The sequence below is a fragment of the Alexandromys fortis genome, unplaced genomic scaffold (genome assembly GCF_014885135.2).
Source record: "Alexandromys fortis isolate MF-2015 unplaced genomic scaffold, M_Fortis_MF-2015_v1.1 scaffold_175, whole genome shotgun sequence".
Lineage (NCBI taxonomy): Eukaryota > Metazoa > Chordata > Mammalia > Rodentia > Cricetidae > Alexandromys > Alexandromys fortis.
Window position 1 is genome coordinate 312,664 of NW_026068065.1, and position 18,887 is coordinate 331,550.

Below are 18,887 nucleotides of genomic sequence, written 5' to 3' on the forward strand. Positions count from 1 at the left end.
TCCAATAGTTTCTATAGGTTAGCTTCTCAGAGTTCTAAACTATAAAGATTTTGTCTTAGTCAGTATTCCATTGCTAGGAAGAGATACCATGACTGCAGCAACTCTTATAAAGGAAAGCCTTTAATCAGGCTGACTTAGAGTTCAGAGGTTTAATCTGTTACCATCATAGCAGTGAGTATGGAAGCACACAAGCAGATGTGATGTATACAAGTAGCTGAAAGTTGTATATCCAGATCCACAGACATCGGGAAGAGAGTGACACTGGGCCTGGCAAGGGATTTTGAAACCTCAAAGCCTACCCCTAGTGACACATTTTCTCTAACAAGGCCACACCTACTCCATCAAGACCACACCTCCTAACCCTTTCAACTACTGCCACTCTAATTCAAACGATGAGCCTGTCACCACAGATCCATCACTGTTGTGTAAGTAGTAGATTCCCAGTTTTAAACAGCTGTCCTCCCAGTAATATTCAGTGAATGCCTCTCTTCCAGGCACTAAGGATTGGTTGAAGACAGAAGCTCTTTTCCTGTTAACACAACACTGTTTTTAGATAGGAAGATAATCATGAGTAAGTTTTCTTCTAATGTTAAATGATATAATTTCAGATAGTGTAAGTACTGAGAAGGAAAGTTAAGCAAATTACAGGGAGAGCATAAGTGGAGTTGGATAGTTTAGGCAGAGTGGCTTCTTTGATTTAGTGCATGGTGTTTAATAGAGGCTAGGAAGGAAGGGCGGGTCTGGAAGAGCTGGGATATAATGTTCTGGACAGACGGAAGAATGAGTGCACACCAAGAAGCAAGAGCAAGTTAGACACAGTCAAGCCATCATGAGGTCAGCATGCCAGGAACAAATCAGCTAGGAGGCTGGAGGAAGATAGGTCAGAGAGACAAGACGCCCATAATAGGGAGAAGGATTTGACTCTGAGTACAGGACAACCTCTGGACAATTTCAAGCTTGTGGATATAGTCTAAGCTTTTAGTAGCTCCTCCAAAAACTAGGCATTGGCTTTAATTTTATCCGTGTGTATGACTGTCTGGATAGCTCTGAGACCAGAAGAGGAGGTCTAGTTCTCTGGAACTGTAGTTACAGTTTTGAACCACCATGTGAGTGTCAGGCCCAAACTCTGGTCCTCTGCAAGAGCAACAAGTGCTCTTAACCACTGAGCCATCTCAACTGACTTTAAAAGTTGCCTTTTTCTAGGGAATTCTCATTTGAAAGATAGTTACTTTTTCACCATGAAACCCTTATGTTATCTGTAGGTTAATGGGATGGTTCTCTACTTTATTGAAAGGGAGTAAACATCATAGCCATACAAAGAAGAAATGGGATTTAGTGGCTCTGAGAGCTGGTTTTAGAAACAGGATCAGGTCTTGGTTGAATCTCAGCTCTGCTTTTTTCTAATTCTGTGACTTCAAGCAAGCAGTTATTTCATCTGTAATAATAATAATAGCAGAATATGCATGTGACCTCTGCCTCCTCGGAACACCTCTCCCTTATGTCCAGGCATCACACCATCCCAGCTCTCCTGCCATTCTGGCCATGCCTTCACATGTGGATGCAAATGGAATGTACGGTGTCCTGGAAGGTGCCTGAACAAAGTGCTGGCTGTAACTAATTGAGTGAGGAAGTTACTCAGTTACACAGGTGTAGTTTTCCTCTTCTGCCCTTTAAGAGTTCAGTTAGATTATTAACCATTTTAATCTATTATCTATTTTGTGCAGATATACATATGTATGAATGCACACATGCTGTGTGATAGACATATGTGGAGGTCAGAAGACAACTTTTCAGAAATTGGTTCTCTCCAGCTACATGGGTCCTAAGGATCCAACTTAGGTCATTAGGCTTGGCAGCAAGTGCCCTTATATGCTGAGCCATCTCCAGACCTACTCAAATTTTAAATTAGTGTACCAAGTATTTAGTTTCATTATGGCATTTTTCAAACATATTTTTTTCTTTTACTTTTTAAAGAAAGTTTCCAAATTTCTTAAAGCAGGCATATTCATCTTCTATTGCTTTATAACAATTTGAACTTCATATTTGAAGTCACATAGCCTTCTCTTGGCTTTATGGGTCACCTGACCATAGAGTTAGTAATGTCTCTGCTTTGAGTCTCACAAGGCTGAAAGAATGGTGTCCATCAAGCCTGCAGTCTGTCTGGAGCTTGGAGGCCTCTTCTCAGCTTCCTGATGACAGTATCCATTTCCTCATGACTGTGGGATGGAGCCCTTATTGCATCGCTGGCTGTGTGGATAATCAATGAGTTAAAGGGGTGGGAGATGTGGGATAACTAGAACTGAGATTTAGGAGATCTTAGGATATGGAAAATGGCTACTGAAGGCTATAGCCAAGTTAAGTGGTAACTGAAGCAACATGAAGAAACTGTTTGTGTGAACTAAGGTCAGGGAATGGAGAGGCCAAGTAACATTCTACAAGAACTTCAAGGAGTTTGCTTATTTGATGGCAGAAGATACAAAATAATCCCATGCTAGTTCAGAATTACATTTAATAAAGAGTTATTTATTTAGGGGAGGTTTACAGATCACTGTCCTAGATCACAATCCTCTGCACGAACAGGGAACAGTAACAGAGTCTACAGCCAGAAGTGAGAGCTGGAAACAAGAGAGCAAGTGCAGGCTTTACAGCTGCATTTATAATATTGGAGCCCACGCCCAAGTGGGCTGGTATCTGAAAGGCTATGGGCTGAAAGAGTGGAAGGAGCTCCCATCTCCCGCTCTTGTTTAAATAAGAGAGTTCAAATCTTTAATTAAACAAATAAATAAATTTAAAATAAAATAAATAAATACTTTAAAGTTAAAAAAAAGAAAGATGACATCACTCTAAATAAAAATAAGAGAGGTCCAAACTTAATGCAAAACTATACACTAGGAACAGATATCAAGTATAAGATTAAAATTACAACCAGCATAAACAATACTAAGCAAGGAACATACACTAAATGTTTTAATAATCATTCTATCCTAAGGAGTCTAAGTCTTGTATTGGAAATGGCTTGGCTAGATCATAAGAGGACGATAACTACAACTATCTAATCTTCAACCCCATCGAAGGCCTGAGAAGGGAGATAATATTACTTGAATAGGCAGGAAGTGCAATTAAGCAGCTTCCAAAAATGTGCAGTAGATGACAGAGACAACTGGTGCCCAAGCAATCACCCAAAGTCTCATTTGCAATGTTGAAGCAACCAACTTTGGCTAAGGCCTAGAGTAACTGACAGACCATTTTCAAAGGCAGGGAATTTTTCAAAACCATATTACCAAGGCTTGGCAAGATTTGGCAGTCTTTTTTTCTTGTATCCTGCATGTCCAGTTCAGATATCGTGCACTTTATCAGTGGTCGAGGCATGGAAGTTTCTTGCCCAAAGGCAAGTTGTGGCAAGAAGAAGACAAACTCCAAATGGAGTGTCTTTGGTGCTCAACACTCTTTCAGGAATAGATCACTGCTGCCAGGAGCAATTGGATTCTAAGTTATTTAAATGCCATATTCTACAGATCTTTGAAGTGGTTGAAGGTAACCTATCTATGCAGAATACAATCTCTATGTATATAAAGAACCTAATTAGTCTGACTAAAAATATAACAAACATGAATGACTATCGACCTATAATACTTAATACCTATATAACTTAAAGATTAAGACTTCATATCAGAATATTAAACAGTCTTTAAACAACTGTGCAGTATAAGAGGACAATGACATCAAAATATAAACAATGTATAAATTTCTTAATCAGAGGTAGAAATATATAATGCAATATGGTAAATGTATTCTAAAATTGTATCAGTATACAAAATGTCTTAAACAGAGGTAGAAACATGCATGCAATGTGACAAAATAACTTTGCATGGGTATACAAATATTGTAAACACAATTAAGAAATATAATTTGAACTTGTATCAATATACAAGAAATTATACCAGTGTAAATTGTCCATAGATAATAGCTCACAAGTATTCACTCTATTACTCATATTATTATTATTTGTGTTGATAAGTCCACACTAAATTACCTATTATCCCATTCAACCTTCCCTTTTTTTTTGATATCTCAAGGCCTACATAATTTCCACCCAAATGCCCAACCCTATGCGAGTAATAACCCCTAAATGGTGTCTCTAACCATGAGAACAAACTTTTTTGGAAGAAGGGACGTTGCTTTCTAGAATTGCTTCCTGCTGTCTTCCGTTAAAGGCCATTGTTTAAGCCATATGAGTTTAAAGGCAAGGCTGTTAGTACCTCTGACAGTTTGCTAGTTGATTTGTATTCTTGTACATCCTGGATGGCTGATGATTTTTTTTTGTAGTATTTCATAATATCCTTCCCAGAAACATGAGTTTTGGGGACTGCAGGAATGCTAACTGGGTATTCCATTGCTGCAGTAGGTCACAGCCCCATAAATTCACTGCAGTATTAGCTACATATGGCATCAGCCTTCCTTTCTGTCCGTCTGGCCCTATGCATTTAACCCACCTCATGCTTTGTTTTACTTGAGATAGGGCTCCAATTCCTAGGAATTGAATATCTGCTTTTTGAAGAGGCCAATCTGGATGCCAAGATTCTGGAGTAATGATAGTTACATCTGTACCTGTGTCTAGTAGTCCTTCAATTACAATGCCATTTATATACACTCTTAGCTTTGGTCTTTGATCATTTATAGAAGTCTACCAAAATAAACATTTTCTATTTCCTACTGAAGTTTTTGACTATCTTCCAGGTCTATTCCATCATCCAGCATTGTGTGGTTTTTTACAGTAGGCCCTGGATTGTTTCATTTTCCTGGTGAGACTTGTTCTCCACAGTGACTGGGAATGACTGGGCCTCGTTGGACATTGGGGCCTGTGAGAGGCCCCCGAGGAGTTTCCCAGTGATATCGGGTTGCTTTGTCTGTCTGTTATTGACCTACATTCATTAGTCCAATGTCAGTCTTTGCCACACCTCCTACATATACCAGAAGGCTGAGTCCTCCTATTCTTGCTATTCCTAGAGGAGACATTATTCCTAGGAATCCCTTGTCTACAGCCCCTTCTTAGATGTTCTATTCTTCCACAATTATAAAACATTTGGTATTTTGGTGTCTCCTCATACCACTGGAAATCACTTCTCCTACCCAAGCTTCAGTACTATAGTCAAATGTTTCAACATTCATTGTATGCAAGATCCATTCATCTATGGGTGCTAATCTGACCTTTAAAGGCCCAAGGATCTTCTTACATTCTAAGTTGGCATTTTCACAAGTCAAGGTCTTGACTTCAGGGTCTGTCACTCCCAAATGTACAGCCTTAGTTAATCTTTGTAAGAAGTCAATAAAGGGGTCTCTCTGGCCCTGTTTAACCCTTATATATGACTCAGTCCTCTTTCCTGGTTCCTGAATCCTGTCCCATGCATTTAAAGCTGCTATGCTGCATAGGGACAAGGTGTGTTCATTGTAGTGAGCCTGTTCCTGAGGATCATGAAGAATTTGATCTTGGTGATGTGGGAAGGTCGTTTGTCAATCTGTTGTTTTATTGGTTAATCAATAAAGAAAACTGCTTGGCCTGATAGGTCAGTTAGGTAGGTGTAGTAGACAGAATGCTGGGAAGAAGAGAAGTGAGCCAGACGCCATGCCTCTCCTCTTTAGGGCAGATGCGATGGAGCCAGCAGCCAGGTCAGACATGCTGAATCTTTCCTGGTAAGACACCACCTCGTGCTACACAGATTATTAGAAATGGGTTAAGCAAGATATGAGAGTTAGCCAAAAAGGGGATGGATATAATGGGCCAGGCAATGTTTATATGAATACAGTTTGTGTGTTGTTAATTCGGGTGTAAAGCTAGCCATGCAGGAGCTGGGTGGGATGAAAAGCAGGCCTGCCCGCATCTTTTTTCTACATCTTGGGAAGTCTCAAATCCTTTTGCTTTCCCCTCTTGCTCTAAAATTTTTGCATCTTCTCTCCAATAACACTTCCAAAGCAGCTGAGGTCCATATTCTAGGACTGCTAAGATTAATTGAAGCCAAATGTGTGGAGTGGCCTTAGTGCTTGAAGCCCACATTTCACCATTTCCCTGACAAATGGTGATTGTAGCTCATAAGTAACTATTGCTTGTTTTTATTTCTTTTCTATCACTCATACATATTGGTTCCCATGCATAGTCTTTGACTACCTTAGGGTACTGTGTGTCAGGTGGTCTTTCTGAGTAAATTACTGGATATGCAGTTGAAACTCTAATTCATCCAGAGGTCTGGCACATACTGATGAGGCTAAATCCTGTCCTTTACCTTCTGTCCCTGCTCATCAATTTCAATAAATTCCTCAGTCTTTTCAAATCTTTTTATTACTGCTTTTTTTTTAATGTCTGAATCTCCTGTCCAGTGTTCTGTTTTAATGTCCTCACTGAGGATTCCAACTTGTTCAGTAAAGATAATGTCTCATCCTTGGACATATAATAACTTTTCAACAGATTCTGACAGATTCAAATTGATGCTATCCCTCTCTGTAGTATTGTACCATTTTTTTAGTGAGATAATATCAAAAACAAAGCTAATCCCTAGAATCAAATAATAGGAAATAAAATAGTGTAAGTTTTACACAATACCTTCTATAATATAAGCAAAATAATTATTGAACTTTTGGTTGTTATCAGTCATTTTTTGTAGTTTTTCAGATCCTATCTGTCATAAAGTAATTACAGTGGCTTAGAGTAGGTGTAATGATTGTTATCGGCCAGCAGGTGTCGCAGTTGCAACAATGTGGCCAAGAGCCGCTAGCAGTAGTGAACAGCATGTGTTGCTTACATAGGTACTGAAAAATATGCTTTGTTTAACAAATTAAGAACAGTTAATAAAGTGATCAAATGACTTTGAGAGTTGGGGCCCAAAATAAAGAGAAAACTTAAATTTTTCCATCAGTACAAATTGCAGACTGTGTGCACCGCGGGGATTGCAGGCAGCAGTGTGTGGGCCGGCATGTGGGTCGCTGTCTAAGGACTGGCTAAAGTAGTGGGCAGGAGAGTCAGTGCCCAACACACCACACAGCTGGTAGACAGATCCCAAAAAGTGTGGACTGGTCCCCATGTTTGGGTGTCAGATGATGGCGGAAGATACAAAATATCCCACACTAGTTCAAAATTATGTATAATTAAGGGTTATTTATTTAGTGGAGACTCACAGATCACTGTCCTAGCTCACAGTCCTCTGCACGAATGGGAAACAGGAACAGAGTCTAGCAGCCAGAAGTGAGAGCCAGAAGCAAGAGAGTGAGTGCAGGCTTTACAGCTACATTTATAGTATAAGAGACCACGCCCAAGTGGGCCGGTATCTTAAAGGCTGAAGGAGCGGAAGGAGCTCCCACTGCATTTGTTTGTTTGTTTCGTTTTGGTTGGTTTTGTTTGCTTTGTTTTTGAGACAGGCTCTCCTCTATCCCAGGCTGGTTCCATACTTACTACCTAGTTGAAGCTAACCTTAAATTTCTAACCCTCTTGTTTCTCCCTCCCAAATGCTAGGATTACAGACATGAGCCATCAAACCCAGCTGTGAACTTGAAGTTGGAGGTGAACCAGTAGTAGCAACAAAGATGACAGTGACGTCAGCACTAAAACTGCCAGCAGTGATAGGTGGTGCCAGCCAGACTGTGGATCAACACAAGAGAGACGCGGGCTTCAGATGCCCTGAGGTTTTTGAGAGAATGGGAAAGAGGCATGGAGGACCAAGAGAACATGTGCCTACCCCTTCCTCTCAGTAGACTCTCTAATACAAGATAGTAGGAGCAAAGATGGAAAGCCCACTGGCCATTGGCAAAGAAGTTTCAGGAGAGGATACTTTTAGTGACAGTGTTTTAAGTTAACGTTGTTTTATATTTAGATGTAGTGCCACACTTTTGTCCCAGGAGAGCTGTCTAATTTGCATATTATACTTTACACTCAGCCCATTCTGTCTAATTAGCATCTTCGGTCTCACTTCTCTTTTCCAATTTTCTTTACTGATTTTCTCAAATTGGGAGTCCCTAAAAATGGCCGAAATGAAAAGCAGCACTCCTGCAAGTCAGTGCGCCTGGACACCCGCCCTTTCTGACTGACTGTGGTGCCTACATTTATTCTCATACCAACTGTTAACTCAGAAAGCAGCTTAATGTCTGAGAAGGCTAACCAAGGGAGCAGAAAGGCACAGTCCTCACTGGTACAGCTTTACCTCGGGAGAGGCCTGCCTGTACTTGTCTGTCTCTCTGGGTGTGAGTCTGCTTGTCCTAGGTGTTCACTGCCCTCTCTCTTCCCATTCTCCATAGTATGAGAACAAGCTGTCATCTTTCACTGCTCTCCAGCTCCTTCCTTCTGAAGCATTATATTTAATATAAACAGTGCAACAGACCTCTTATCACTTAGTTTCTTCCTTAAGGTATGCCTAGCTGCCCAACCCATCCCAGGACTACTCCCGTAGCCTCCTTTGTAAAGGGTCTTTCTTGTGCTTGTCCATGAGCACCAGGGACTTCTCCTAAACCTTTTCCCCATAGTTTTTCCACAGCGCTCAGCCCTAAGAATGCCATTGCTTTGATGATATGTTTAGCAGCCAAAAGCAGATCGTTTGCAGACCCTTACCATAAGTGCAAACTCCTGTTGCTTACATTTAAGACATAAGAATACAGTCAACATGGAGAACAGACTCTTCCGTGAGAGTAGATGTTGAAGTGGTAAGGAGAGTATACTGTCACCCTTTCCTGTACTGTTGAAGTGTTGTTCTAATTAATCTTATCAATAAAAAAAATTACATACCATAGATGTTTGGTCAAAAGTGAGACCCCAGCCCTCTGACACCCCTATATCCAAGAAGTCTGGGATGTTTGAGTGAAAACGTCACTCCTGCTCCTGGCACCCATTCTTAGAGTGCCAGTGGAGCAGGAAGCTCTATTTCAAGTCCCCTCCCCCTAGGAGTTGCCTTGGTCCAGACTCCACCTCCAGGAAAGTCCCCCAAGCACTGACCCCTCCCCAGGGAGGGTCAGGACCACTCCCACAGGCTATTTAAGCTGCTGCCCAGAAAAGGAACCCATAGTCTCCAGGTTTCACTGGGTCTTCCCTGCTCCCTTCCCCTCGCCATGCTTTCTAGGGCCACCCGGAAGCACTGCATTAAACGTGGACATCTTTAATTTGGTCTAATTTGGTCTGATTGGAATTATTTGCATTGGTGGAGAGGCTCATCTTAAGCAATATTCCTAATATATGGAGGTTTAACAACAATCTCTTGTGTGGCTTTGGGCAAATGACAGCTTCTGAGCTTCAGCTTCTTCATTTGTCCAAGACCGTTAATAATGCCTCACTTGCTAATGAATCGATGAGACAGGTAAGCCAACAGTGCCTGGCTCTTGGTAAACACTCGTCAAGAATTACTCCCTTCCAGACCCTCTTGTCCCTGAACTCACATAACAGGTGAACAACGGAGCTATCTTTGCATATTATCTCCAAAGAAAGCCTGGTAGCATCTTTGACTTCTTGTTAACTGTCCTTGTCTAATCAGCAAGTACCTATTCTTATTCAGGACGTGGCCAATAATCACACTGCATCTCAGGTCTCACCGCTAAACAGGAGGTGCAGGTCACTTCTCTGCATTTTTAAAAGATATATTTTTATTGTAGTTGTTGTTGGTGTGTGTATGTGTGTGTATGCATGTGCATGAGAGTGTGTGCGAGCGCGCATGCGTGCATGTGTGCAGGTGCTTGGAAGGACAAAGGAGTTGGCTTCCCCAGACCTGGAGTGACAGTTGGTCTTGAGCCATCTGAGGTGGATGTTGGCAACCAAACTTGAGTCTTCTGCAAAAGCAGTATGAGCTTTTAACCGCTGAGTCATCTCTGCAGCCCTGCTTCTCATGCATTTTATTCTAACCCTTTGTCCACCAGCCTTCTTAATGCACAAAAAAAACCAGAAACCCTGAGTTTATAGAAGATATATGTGTGGATGTATATCATATGTCTCTGCATTTTTCTGAACACCTAGTGTGTCTTATCTGAAGTCCCCAGTAAATATAAAGATCTTTTTCAGTGCCATAAAGTGCTTCTCTTTCTTCACTGTATAGTTCTATGGTTACAGTAAGCTACTCCTGAACGTGCTCTCCCGTACCCATCCTATACCCAGGCTGGGCTCCACTGCCTCGGGCCTACATGGCTCGCCTAAACTATTGTTATTTTCCTAAGTCTAACTTAGAAACAAAATTAGTTCACTAAGGGGAAGAGTGCTCCCCACCATTCCCACCGTCCAGCTGGTGAGTACTGCTCTTTGCTCACCGTCCTGCTCAAACATAGCTTCTCTGGTTCTGAGCAAGCCTCGCTTGTGCATTGTGTTTCACACTGTATTGTTTATGGCTCCCTCACTTCAGGATTTGGACTTGTGTAGTCTATAAAGAGATAATTGTCTCTACTGTAGGTTTCTGCAGCACTGAAACAGGGCCAAGTTACACCGACAGAGCTCTGCAAGAAATGTCTCTCCCTCATCAAGAAAACCAAATATTTAAATGCCTACATTACTGTATCAGAAGAGGTAGCCTTAAAACAAGCTGAAGAATCAGAGAGAAGATACAAACAAGGTCGGTGTAAATTGTGTTCAGTTGTATTTCATTGCTCTTTCAAGAGGAACAGTTTAACTGGGTGTAGCAATGTCTTTCAGTAAGTAAAACTTTAAACTTGATACAATCCCTTGTTTAAAGAACTTGTACTGAGTATTTAGTGTAAATGTTATATTGTGCCTCTCTATAATAATTTCCAGTGTAAACTTGATTTCTGGAGTTTTGTTCTTCTGGGGTTCTCTGTGGGGTGGGGGGAGGGTACCTATGTCTGTCACTCTCCACTTTATTCCCTCAAGTCTTCTGCTGAACCTGAAGATAGGCTGCAGGTCAGCAAGCCAGAGTGACCGTCCTGTCTTCACCCCTCACAACACTGGGGTTACAGGCCGGCATAAGAATAAGACACATGCCAGGCAGTGGTCGAGCACACCTTTATTCCCACACGTAAAGGCAGAAGCAGGTGGATCTCTGTGAGTTCAAGGCCAACCTGCTCTACACAGAGAGTTCCTGGATAGCCAAATAGCCAGGGCTGTTACACAGAGAAACCCTGTCTCTGAAAAAAAAAGAAAAAAAAAAAAAAAGAATAAGCCATGTGGCCCTGCTGAGCTTTGGTGTGGGTACTGGGATCGGAACTCGGCCTCATGTGAGCACGCACTCTTACCTACTGAGCCATCTTTCCACCACCAACCCCCTTTGTGGCTTTTGAATGCAGGTCAGTCACTTGGAGATTTAGATGGAATTCCTGTTGCTGTAAAAGACAACTTCAGCACAGCTGGCATCGAGACAACATGTGCATCAAACATGCTAAAAGGTAAATAATGATCACAACATCAGTACTTTCATAAAAATGAGTGTTTTTCAGCTTAAAGATAAAATACTGAAGCTTCAAGATAACCTGAGATAAATTACAACCCTGTGGGAATTAGGGTAGACTATTGCCCCTTCACTGCATGCTCACTACATGCAGAATTAACTTAGGTGTTGGCCAGCATTATGAATGAATAATGCTTATGAAATTTAGGACCCTTTCAGGAGGACTTGGTACTGGCTGGTATTATTCCTGTGTGTACTGAGAATTAATTCATCAGTACCTGCTCACCAGTTCTCTTGGAACTGTGTAGTAATCCTTAGTTTTATTCTTTAATCTGTCAGTTTGAAAACAAGAATGTTTATCAAAATATTTGGCTCCTAGTAGGAAAGATAAGTTGAAAAAAGAAAAGGTACTCAGAATGCTGCCACTAAAAGTACAAATCTGAGTCCTCTTCATTACGTGGGCTAGAGTATGGTTTGGAATATAAGCTAGAGGGATTTTTGGTTGTGTTTTTTTTAATCTGTGGTTGTGTTTTTTTTTCCAATCTGTGGGTGGGTGCTGTTGTTGTCGTTGCTGTTGTTATTGGTGTTGTGACAAGGTCTCACCATGTAGCCTTGCTGGCCCGAGTTCGCTGTTACCTGGACTGGCCTTGAAATCACAGAGACCCTCTTGCCTCCACCTCCTATGTGCATAGGCCTCTTTATAACAAAATTCATAAATTGCTGTGTGACATAACATTATCTAAGAAGAAGAAAAAGAGCTTTTGAGCATAATGATAAGGAATTATTGTCAGATGAATTAGGTCTGTCTTACCATGCAACATTTTATAGTACTCAGTGTTTTCAGATTGGAAAATAGTAAATGATGTAATGAGTATCTTTGGATGGGCAGTCAGCAGAAGAAAAATTAACCCGTAGAAGAAAGTACAGTTTGCTATTTAGTGTAAGAATAATTTATACTCCAATAGTAATTACTTAATTAAATTTTAAAATTGTACTTCCTATTTGCTATTTTCTCTCATATAATAAAAACATTATTTTTCCAGGTTATATACCACCTTACAATGCCACGGTAGTTCAGAAGTTGTTGGATCAGGGAGCTCTACTCATGGGGAAGACAAATTTAGATGAGTTTGCTATGGGGTAAGTAAAATGAAGTTTTCCTCTCTCTTTATTTAACATCTATGCCTTTAATTTCACTGCACTTAGGTACCTAAAAGTAGCAAGGTCACTTCTTAAGGATTCTTTTTTTTTTTAAGTCTATTTTTGTTGTGTTTGTTTATTTGTGTGTCTGTGTAAGTAAAAGGCACATGAAGATGCCAGTGGAGGCCGGAAGAGGCTACTGCATCCCTTGAGCTGGAGGTGTAGGCAGTTGAGAGCCTCCCTGTGTGGTGCTGAGAACCGGCTCCACAAGTCGTCAACTGCCAAACCAATTGTCCAGTCAGTTCGTGGGGACTGTGACATCAGAGTCATAGTCCCTGGGTAAGCTCATCTGTTGTCTAACAAGGATGTAGGTATATTGTTTGGGTTTTTTTAAGAATGTAGTTCCATGGTAAATAATGACTAAGTGCCTTCTCGTGTGCTTATTTTGCCATTTGTGTATCTTTGGTGAAGTATGATCCAAATCTTTTGTAAGTTGGTTTATTTATTGAGTTATAAGAGTTCTTTCATGTATTCTGGATCCAAGTCTGTTATCAAAGGGTTTACAAATCTGTTCTCAAAGTCTTTGGCTTATCTTTTCTTTCTGACTGTATTGGTTACTTTTCTCTTTGCTATAATACAGAGAACTGATAAACCGCCCTAATGTAAGGGCTTATTTCAGCCTACAGTTTGGGGGCCTATGGCAGGAAAGACATGGCAATGGGAGCCTGAGGCTCAGATCACATGACCTGTGCAGTCAGGAGGCAGGGCAATGACTACTGCTTAGCCAGCACTCTATACTAGTCAAGGGGCCTGGCCCATGGGATGGTTCAGAAATGTGCTGCCCACAGTTCCTCTGTTAACCCCGGCTAGAGACACCTTGCCCCAGGACCTGTGTCCTAGCTGATTCTAGGTCCTACCACATTGATAATCAGTGTTACCCACACACTGTGTTTTTCAAAGAGTTGAAATTTTTAATTTTGATTAAATCCAGATCATCTTTTTCTTCTTACGTTGATCTCTACTAATGCTTCCATAATCCTTATCCAGACCAAAATGATAGGTTTTTCTCCTAATTTTGTTACATTTAGATATGTTACCTATGTTGTTTAAGTTTTTTTGTACGAATGTAATTCAATTTTTTACATATGGACATTTTACTCCCACCGCTGTTTAGACGAGCTAAGCTAGTCCTTGTTCTTTACAAACACACACGTGTAAACTTGAGTGATCTGTCTTGACAGTGGTGGCAAGAATCTTCTCACTTTGTTCCTTTTAAAATCACTGCACACACTGCAGCCCTGTTTTAGAAGTCACTGCACACACTGCTGTCATGTTTTAAGGTCACTGAATGCACTGTAGCCCTGTTTGTTTTCCACATAAGTTTTAACAACTTCTTTTGAGCTGGCCTCTGTCTGTATCTTCTAATACATAAATGCCAAGAGTATGTACTAATTAAGATTTTTGCTCATTTCTCTCAACATTTTTTTACCTTTTCTGATGTAAACCTTCTATAGAGCTTATGTGATTTCTGTTTTCTTACTAATTAAATTTTTTCATTTAGTTTACATTCTGACTGAAGTTCTCCCCCCCCCACTTCTCCTCCATTCACTCCTCTTCCATCTCCATTCAGAAAGGGGCAGGCCTCCCAATGGTCAACAATACACAGCACATCACCCACCAGATGGATAACTAGGGACTGAACAGGTTGTCAGGCTTGGCGACAAAAGTGGTTTAGGCCACTGGGCCACATTCTAGTCCATGACTTATTTTATGCTATAGTTTTTCAATTTCTTTTTTTTAATTAATTTATTTATTTATTAAAGATTTCTGTCTCTTCCCCACCGCCGCCTCCCCTTTCCCTCCCTCTCCCCCAATCAAGTCCCCCTCCCTCATCAGCCCAAAGGGCAATCAGGGTTCCCTGCCCTGTGGGAAGTCCAAGGACCACCCACCTCCATCCAGGTCTAGTAAGGTGAGCATCCAAACTGCCTAGGCTCCCACAAAATGGGAAATGGGAGGCGGCGGTGGGGAAGAGACAGAAATCTTAAATAAATAAATAAATAAATAAATAAATAAATAAATGCTCCGCGAGTTTCCCTGGGGACATAAAATGAAGCTTTTCTAAGGTACTGCTTTGCCTCTCCATCTCAGATCTGGAAGCACAGATGGTGTGTTTGGACCAGTTAAAAACCCCTGGAGTTATTCAAAGCAACACAGAGAAAGGCGGCGGCTTGATGAGCATGACGATTCCCATTGGCTGATAGCTGGAGGGAGCTCAGGTGGCAGTGCGGCCGCTGTGGCAGCGTTCACGTGCTTCGCGTAAGATGCCCCTGTCCGTGCTTTATACCAAAATACAAAACCACCTACGCGCTAAACCCAGCAGCGTGGAGTGCAGACCCTGGTATTTGTATTTCTTTTTGGTGAACTGTTTGTGCTCAACAGTGTATTAAAATGATGTCTGAGTATACTCAGCTTTAGCCATTAGGTGAACTTTGTACATCAAAACTTAATTTAAAATAACATTTTACCGTTTCTTCTGTAGTCTCTGGTTCTTTAAAAACACGGCTTTATGGATCTTGCCAGATAAGACATTGAACATGAGTGGATTTCAGGAATCTTATTTTTTTATTCACTCACGGCATCAGTTCACTATGCAAATGACAGTGCTTTAGTTCATTGCTGCTGAGCTGCTGCTGGTGATTTAAAAGAAAAAGCATCCCCTTAGTATTTACCAACAAGATATTTAAATAGTGTTTCCGTACATCTGCAGCTGAATGTGCCTGCCACTTCACAGAGCTCTCAGCCTAGGCTGATGATCTGTCGTACATCAGTAAGAACCCGTCAGCCGTGTTTTAAGTGCCATTTTTAAAGACATCTCTTTCTTTTTCTAGAGAGAGCTGGCATCTGAAGTGTGGTCTCAGTTACAACCCAGTTTGACTTCAGTCTTTGTGTAGCAGACAATGGCCTCAAACCCCTGATCCTCTTGCCTAGCTCCCAAGTGCTGAGGTCCTAGGCCTCTGCCACCATTGCTGGCCCTCCAAAAACTGTTAACCACCTAAAGAATAGTGAAAAATGGTTTCTTTTATCAGTTTCAATTTAAGTAAGTCGAAGATGTTTCCTCAGTAATATATTCTGTATGTATTTTCCCTCTCTTGAATTATCCACTAAGACTACATTCTTTCACAGGGATTGCAACCAATAATTTATTTACATATTTTAGAACTATGGTGCTGTGGTTTCCTCAGACTTTTTTTCATAATGCTGAAATCTTGTTAAGAAGCCGAGCCATTTCATTTATCTGTGGAATGTTATAGCATTGCATTAATATTAATGAGAGTTCTGACATGTTAGAAGTGCAGGATCAGGTGAATTTTCCCTACCCTCAACATCCCCCTTAATGTTATCTTTCTGAATCTACTTTGAGAAGATGGCATTTTGACACATAATTCCTAAGGAGATGTAGGTTTTACTTTTACACAGCCATCAGTGAATGCTAATAAGAGACAGGATCTTTTTAAAATTATGAAAGCAGCAGACTGATTATGTAGTTAAATGGACTTGGCGAGAAACGAAATACAATTTGCATTTTCTGTAGTGTGCAAGTGGCTTATTATTATTAGGAGTGTTACTCAGTCCAAAGCATTGCTTTCAGTATAATCAGTAGATTGTATATGTGTGAATAATCAGTAGACACACCAACCAAAAGTAACTTCAGTAGTCTTCTTTTGTCTCCCTTACATTGATTTATTTGCCTTATTATAGTTTTTAAATTGAGAAGATTCTTAGAGTATGATTGAGCCACATAGAAAGAATGAGACAGGGCCCTGTGGGATGATACGAAAGTTACTCAAGGTGCATTGAGTGAAAACAAGTTATGGACAGTGTATCTAACTCCCGTTAGGAATAATCATTGGTCATACATGGGGAATCTGGATGAAAGTGTGTAGCAGAGCTGTTGTGGGTACTAAAATAAGTAAATTTTTACTTCTACATTATGTAATGATATGATACTTTAAATTTTGTAGTAGGCATGTACTATCCAACAGCTTTGTTTTTAAATAATTTAAAATTTCAGTTGTGGTAAAATATGTATATGTAATTTTGCAATTAATCTGCAAAACTTTTTTTTCATCTTGTAAAACTGAAGCCAGTACCCGTTAACCGCCCCCACCCCCAGTCTCAAGCAACCTTCTTGCTGTCTGTGGGTTTGACTGCCCTGGGTACTTCCTGCATGTGCTTTCTGCATTTGTCTTCTTTGACTGGCTTGCTTTACTTAGCATGATGTCCTTCAGGTTACGTTTTTTGTTTTAATTAGTTTCTTCTACCATATAATATACTGTCTTAAACCATGTTACTTTTTTTAAAAAAAAAAAAAAAAAAGAACAGAATATATTCTCTAGGTGACTGGTCTATGAAATGAGCATTTACATTATTGGATAACGAAAAGTTTTTCAAAATGAATATTTAAGAAGTATTTTTTAAATCAGATTAACCAAAATTTTAAAAACTGAGTACAGTAATGATACTGAAATGTTAAAAACCAGTTCACCAGAAGTAAATATATGAATTGACCTGATCTGCAACAAGTAATTTGATTATATAGGGTAAGAATTTATAACAACAAACAGGCCCTTGTGTTCACTAACCCTCTTTCTTAGAAGCCAGCCACCTAAAGCAATCATCAACATGTGCAGAAATTTATGTGTTAAGGTGTTTATCAACAGGGGTGTGCAGAAGTTACCATTCCAGATGAAAACAACATTGTGCAAATTAGAGTACATCTCTAGCCATGACTCTCAATGGGAGAGCAAAGGCTTGGGGTCCAGGTTTCTGCAGAGAGTGTTCCGCTTGTGAAAGATACTGCCTGTTGTTACTTGACATATTTTAAAATATTTGTACATATGCTCAACTTTTACAATTTTAATGGCAGCGAAAGGTCATTTTAAACAAAATCAGGATGGAAACTTACAATTACAAAATGTTCTCTAAAAAAGGAAAAAAAAACACATTTTTTTAAAAAAAGAGTTGAAAGGCCAAGCATAGTGGTGCATGTCCATAATTCCAGCTCTCAGGAAGCAGAGACAAAAGGAAGGGTTGGATCTGCCAAAATATTAACTGTGTTTATTACGGGGTCTTTGTGGTTTTCTATACCATGTGAGTCCTTTGAGATGAGTATGGATTACTCTGTGTCATTAAGAGAAAGTACACTTTTAGATAGTAGATTTCAAATGCAATTTGAGAGTGTCGTTCCTCTAAAAAGAATTCTCTTTGAATCCCAGGGCTCTAGGATCAGATACTGGAGGGTCCACCAGAAACCCTGCTGCCCACTGTGGGCTTGTTGGTTTCAAGCCAAGCTATGGATTAGTTTCCCGTCATGGCCTCATTCCCCTGGTGAATTCGATGGATGTGCCAGGAATCTTCACCAGATGTGTGGATGATACAGCTATTGTGTTAGGTATTTCTGTGGTTGCATATTATTCAAAAGTCTCACTGTAAAACAATATGTTGGCCACACATAAGAATATCTTCTTGCAGGTATACTGGCTGGACATGACCCCAAAGATTCCACCACAGTACAAGATCCTATTAAACTATCCAGGATTCCCAGTGAGGTGGATGTGAGCAGACTCTGCATAGGAATTCCAAAGGTAACGTCTTTTCATTGCTTTTCAGAAAAGCTGTTTAGTCAAATGCAGAGCGAGACTGGTTGGTTTTGAACCCCTGTACCCTCTTTTTTTGGCTATGTGACATCTCTTCCTAAGTCCAGTTTCTCCCTTTGTGGAAGAGGACGACAGAAATACAGACCTGAGAGTTGTGGAGTTAAATTTGATTATCCTATAAAGCAAGAGCTTGTAAACTTTCCTTGGAAAGAAAGTGATATTGTTTGGGGCTTTGTAGGTCCTAAATCTGGGATTTTTAACTCCGCTGTTAAAGTGAAAAGGCAGCCATAGGTGATATGTAAATGAAGAAATATGTCTGTGTACCAATAAAATTTTTTTTAAGTGGATGACTATCACATCTTGCTTGTGGTTACAGTTTGATTATCCCTGATGTAAAAGATACAGGCATACCTTTTCTAGTAAGGTCCCATTATATATTATTGCATTTATTTTTATTATTGCCATTTAGACTATACAATTACAATAGCAATTAATAATCTATACATGTAAGAAATAAATTACTGGGCTGGAAAGATGGCTCAGTGGTTAAGAGCATTGCCTGCTCTTCCAAAGGTCCTGAGTTCAATTCCCAGCAACCACATGGTGGCTCACAACCATCTGTAATGAGGTCTGGTGCCCTCTTCTGGCCTGCAGACATACACACAGATAGAATATTGTATATATAATAAATAAATAAATAAATAAATAAATAAATAAATATTTTTAAAAAAAAGAA

The 18,887-nt window shown here is 40.2% G+C and overlaps 1 protein-coding gene across 1 annotated transcript in view; it reads left to right on the top strand.

The window, feature by feature from the left end:
- Qrsl1 (glutaminyl-tRNA amidotransferase subunit QRSL1) overlaps positions 1-18,887 on the top strand; it is a 28,232-nt gene that overhangs the window by 3,712 nt on the left and 5,633 nt on the right. Inside the window, exons 2-7 of the mRNA XM_050120503.1 lie at positions 10,406-10,565; positions 11,254-11,352; positions 12,398-12,494; positions 14,643-14,810; positions 17,771-17,946; positions 18,027-18,139. Coding sequence (XP_049976460.1) covers positions 10,406-10,565; positions 11,254-11,352; positions 12,398-12,494; positions 14,643-14,810; positions 17,771-17,946; positions 18,027-18,139 — 813 coding nt within the window. The remainder of the gene's footprint in view (positions 1-10,405; positions 10,566-11,253; positions 11,353-12,397; positions 12,495-14,642; positions 14,811-17,770; positions 17,947-18,026; positions 18,140-18,887) is intronic.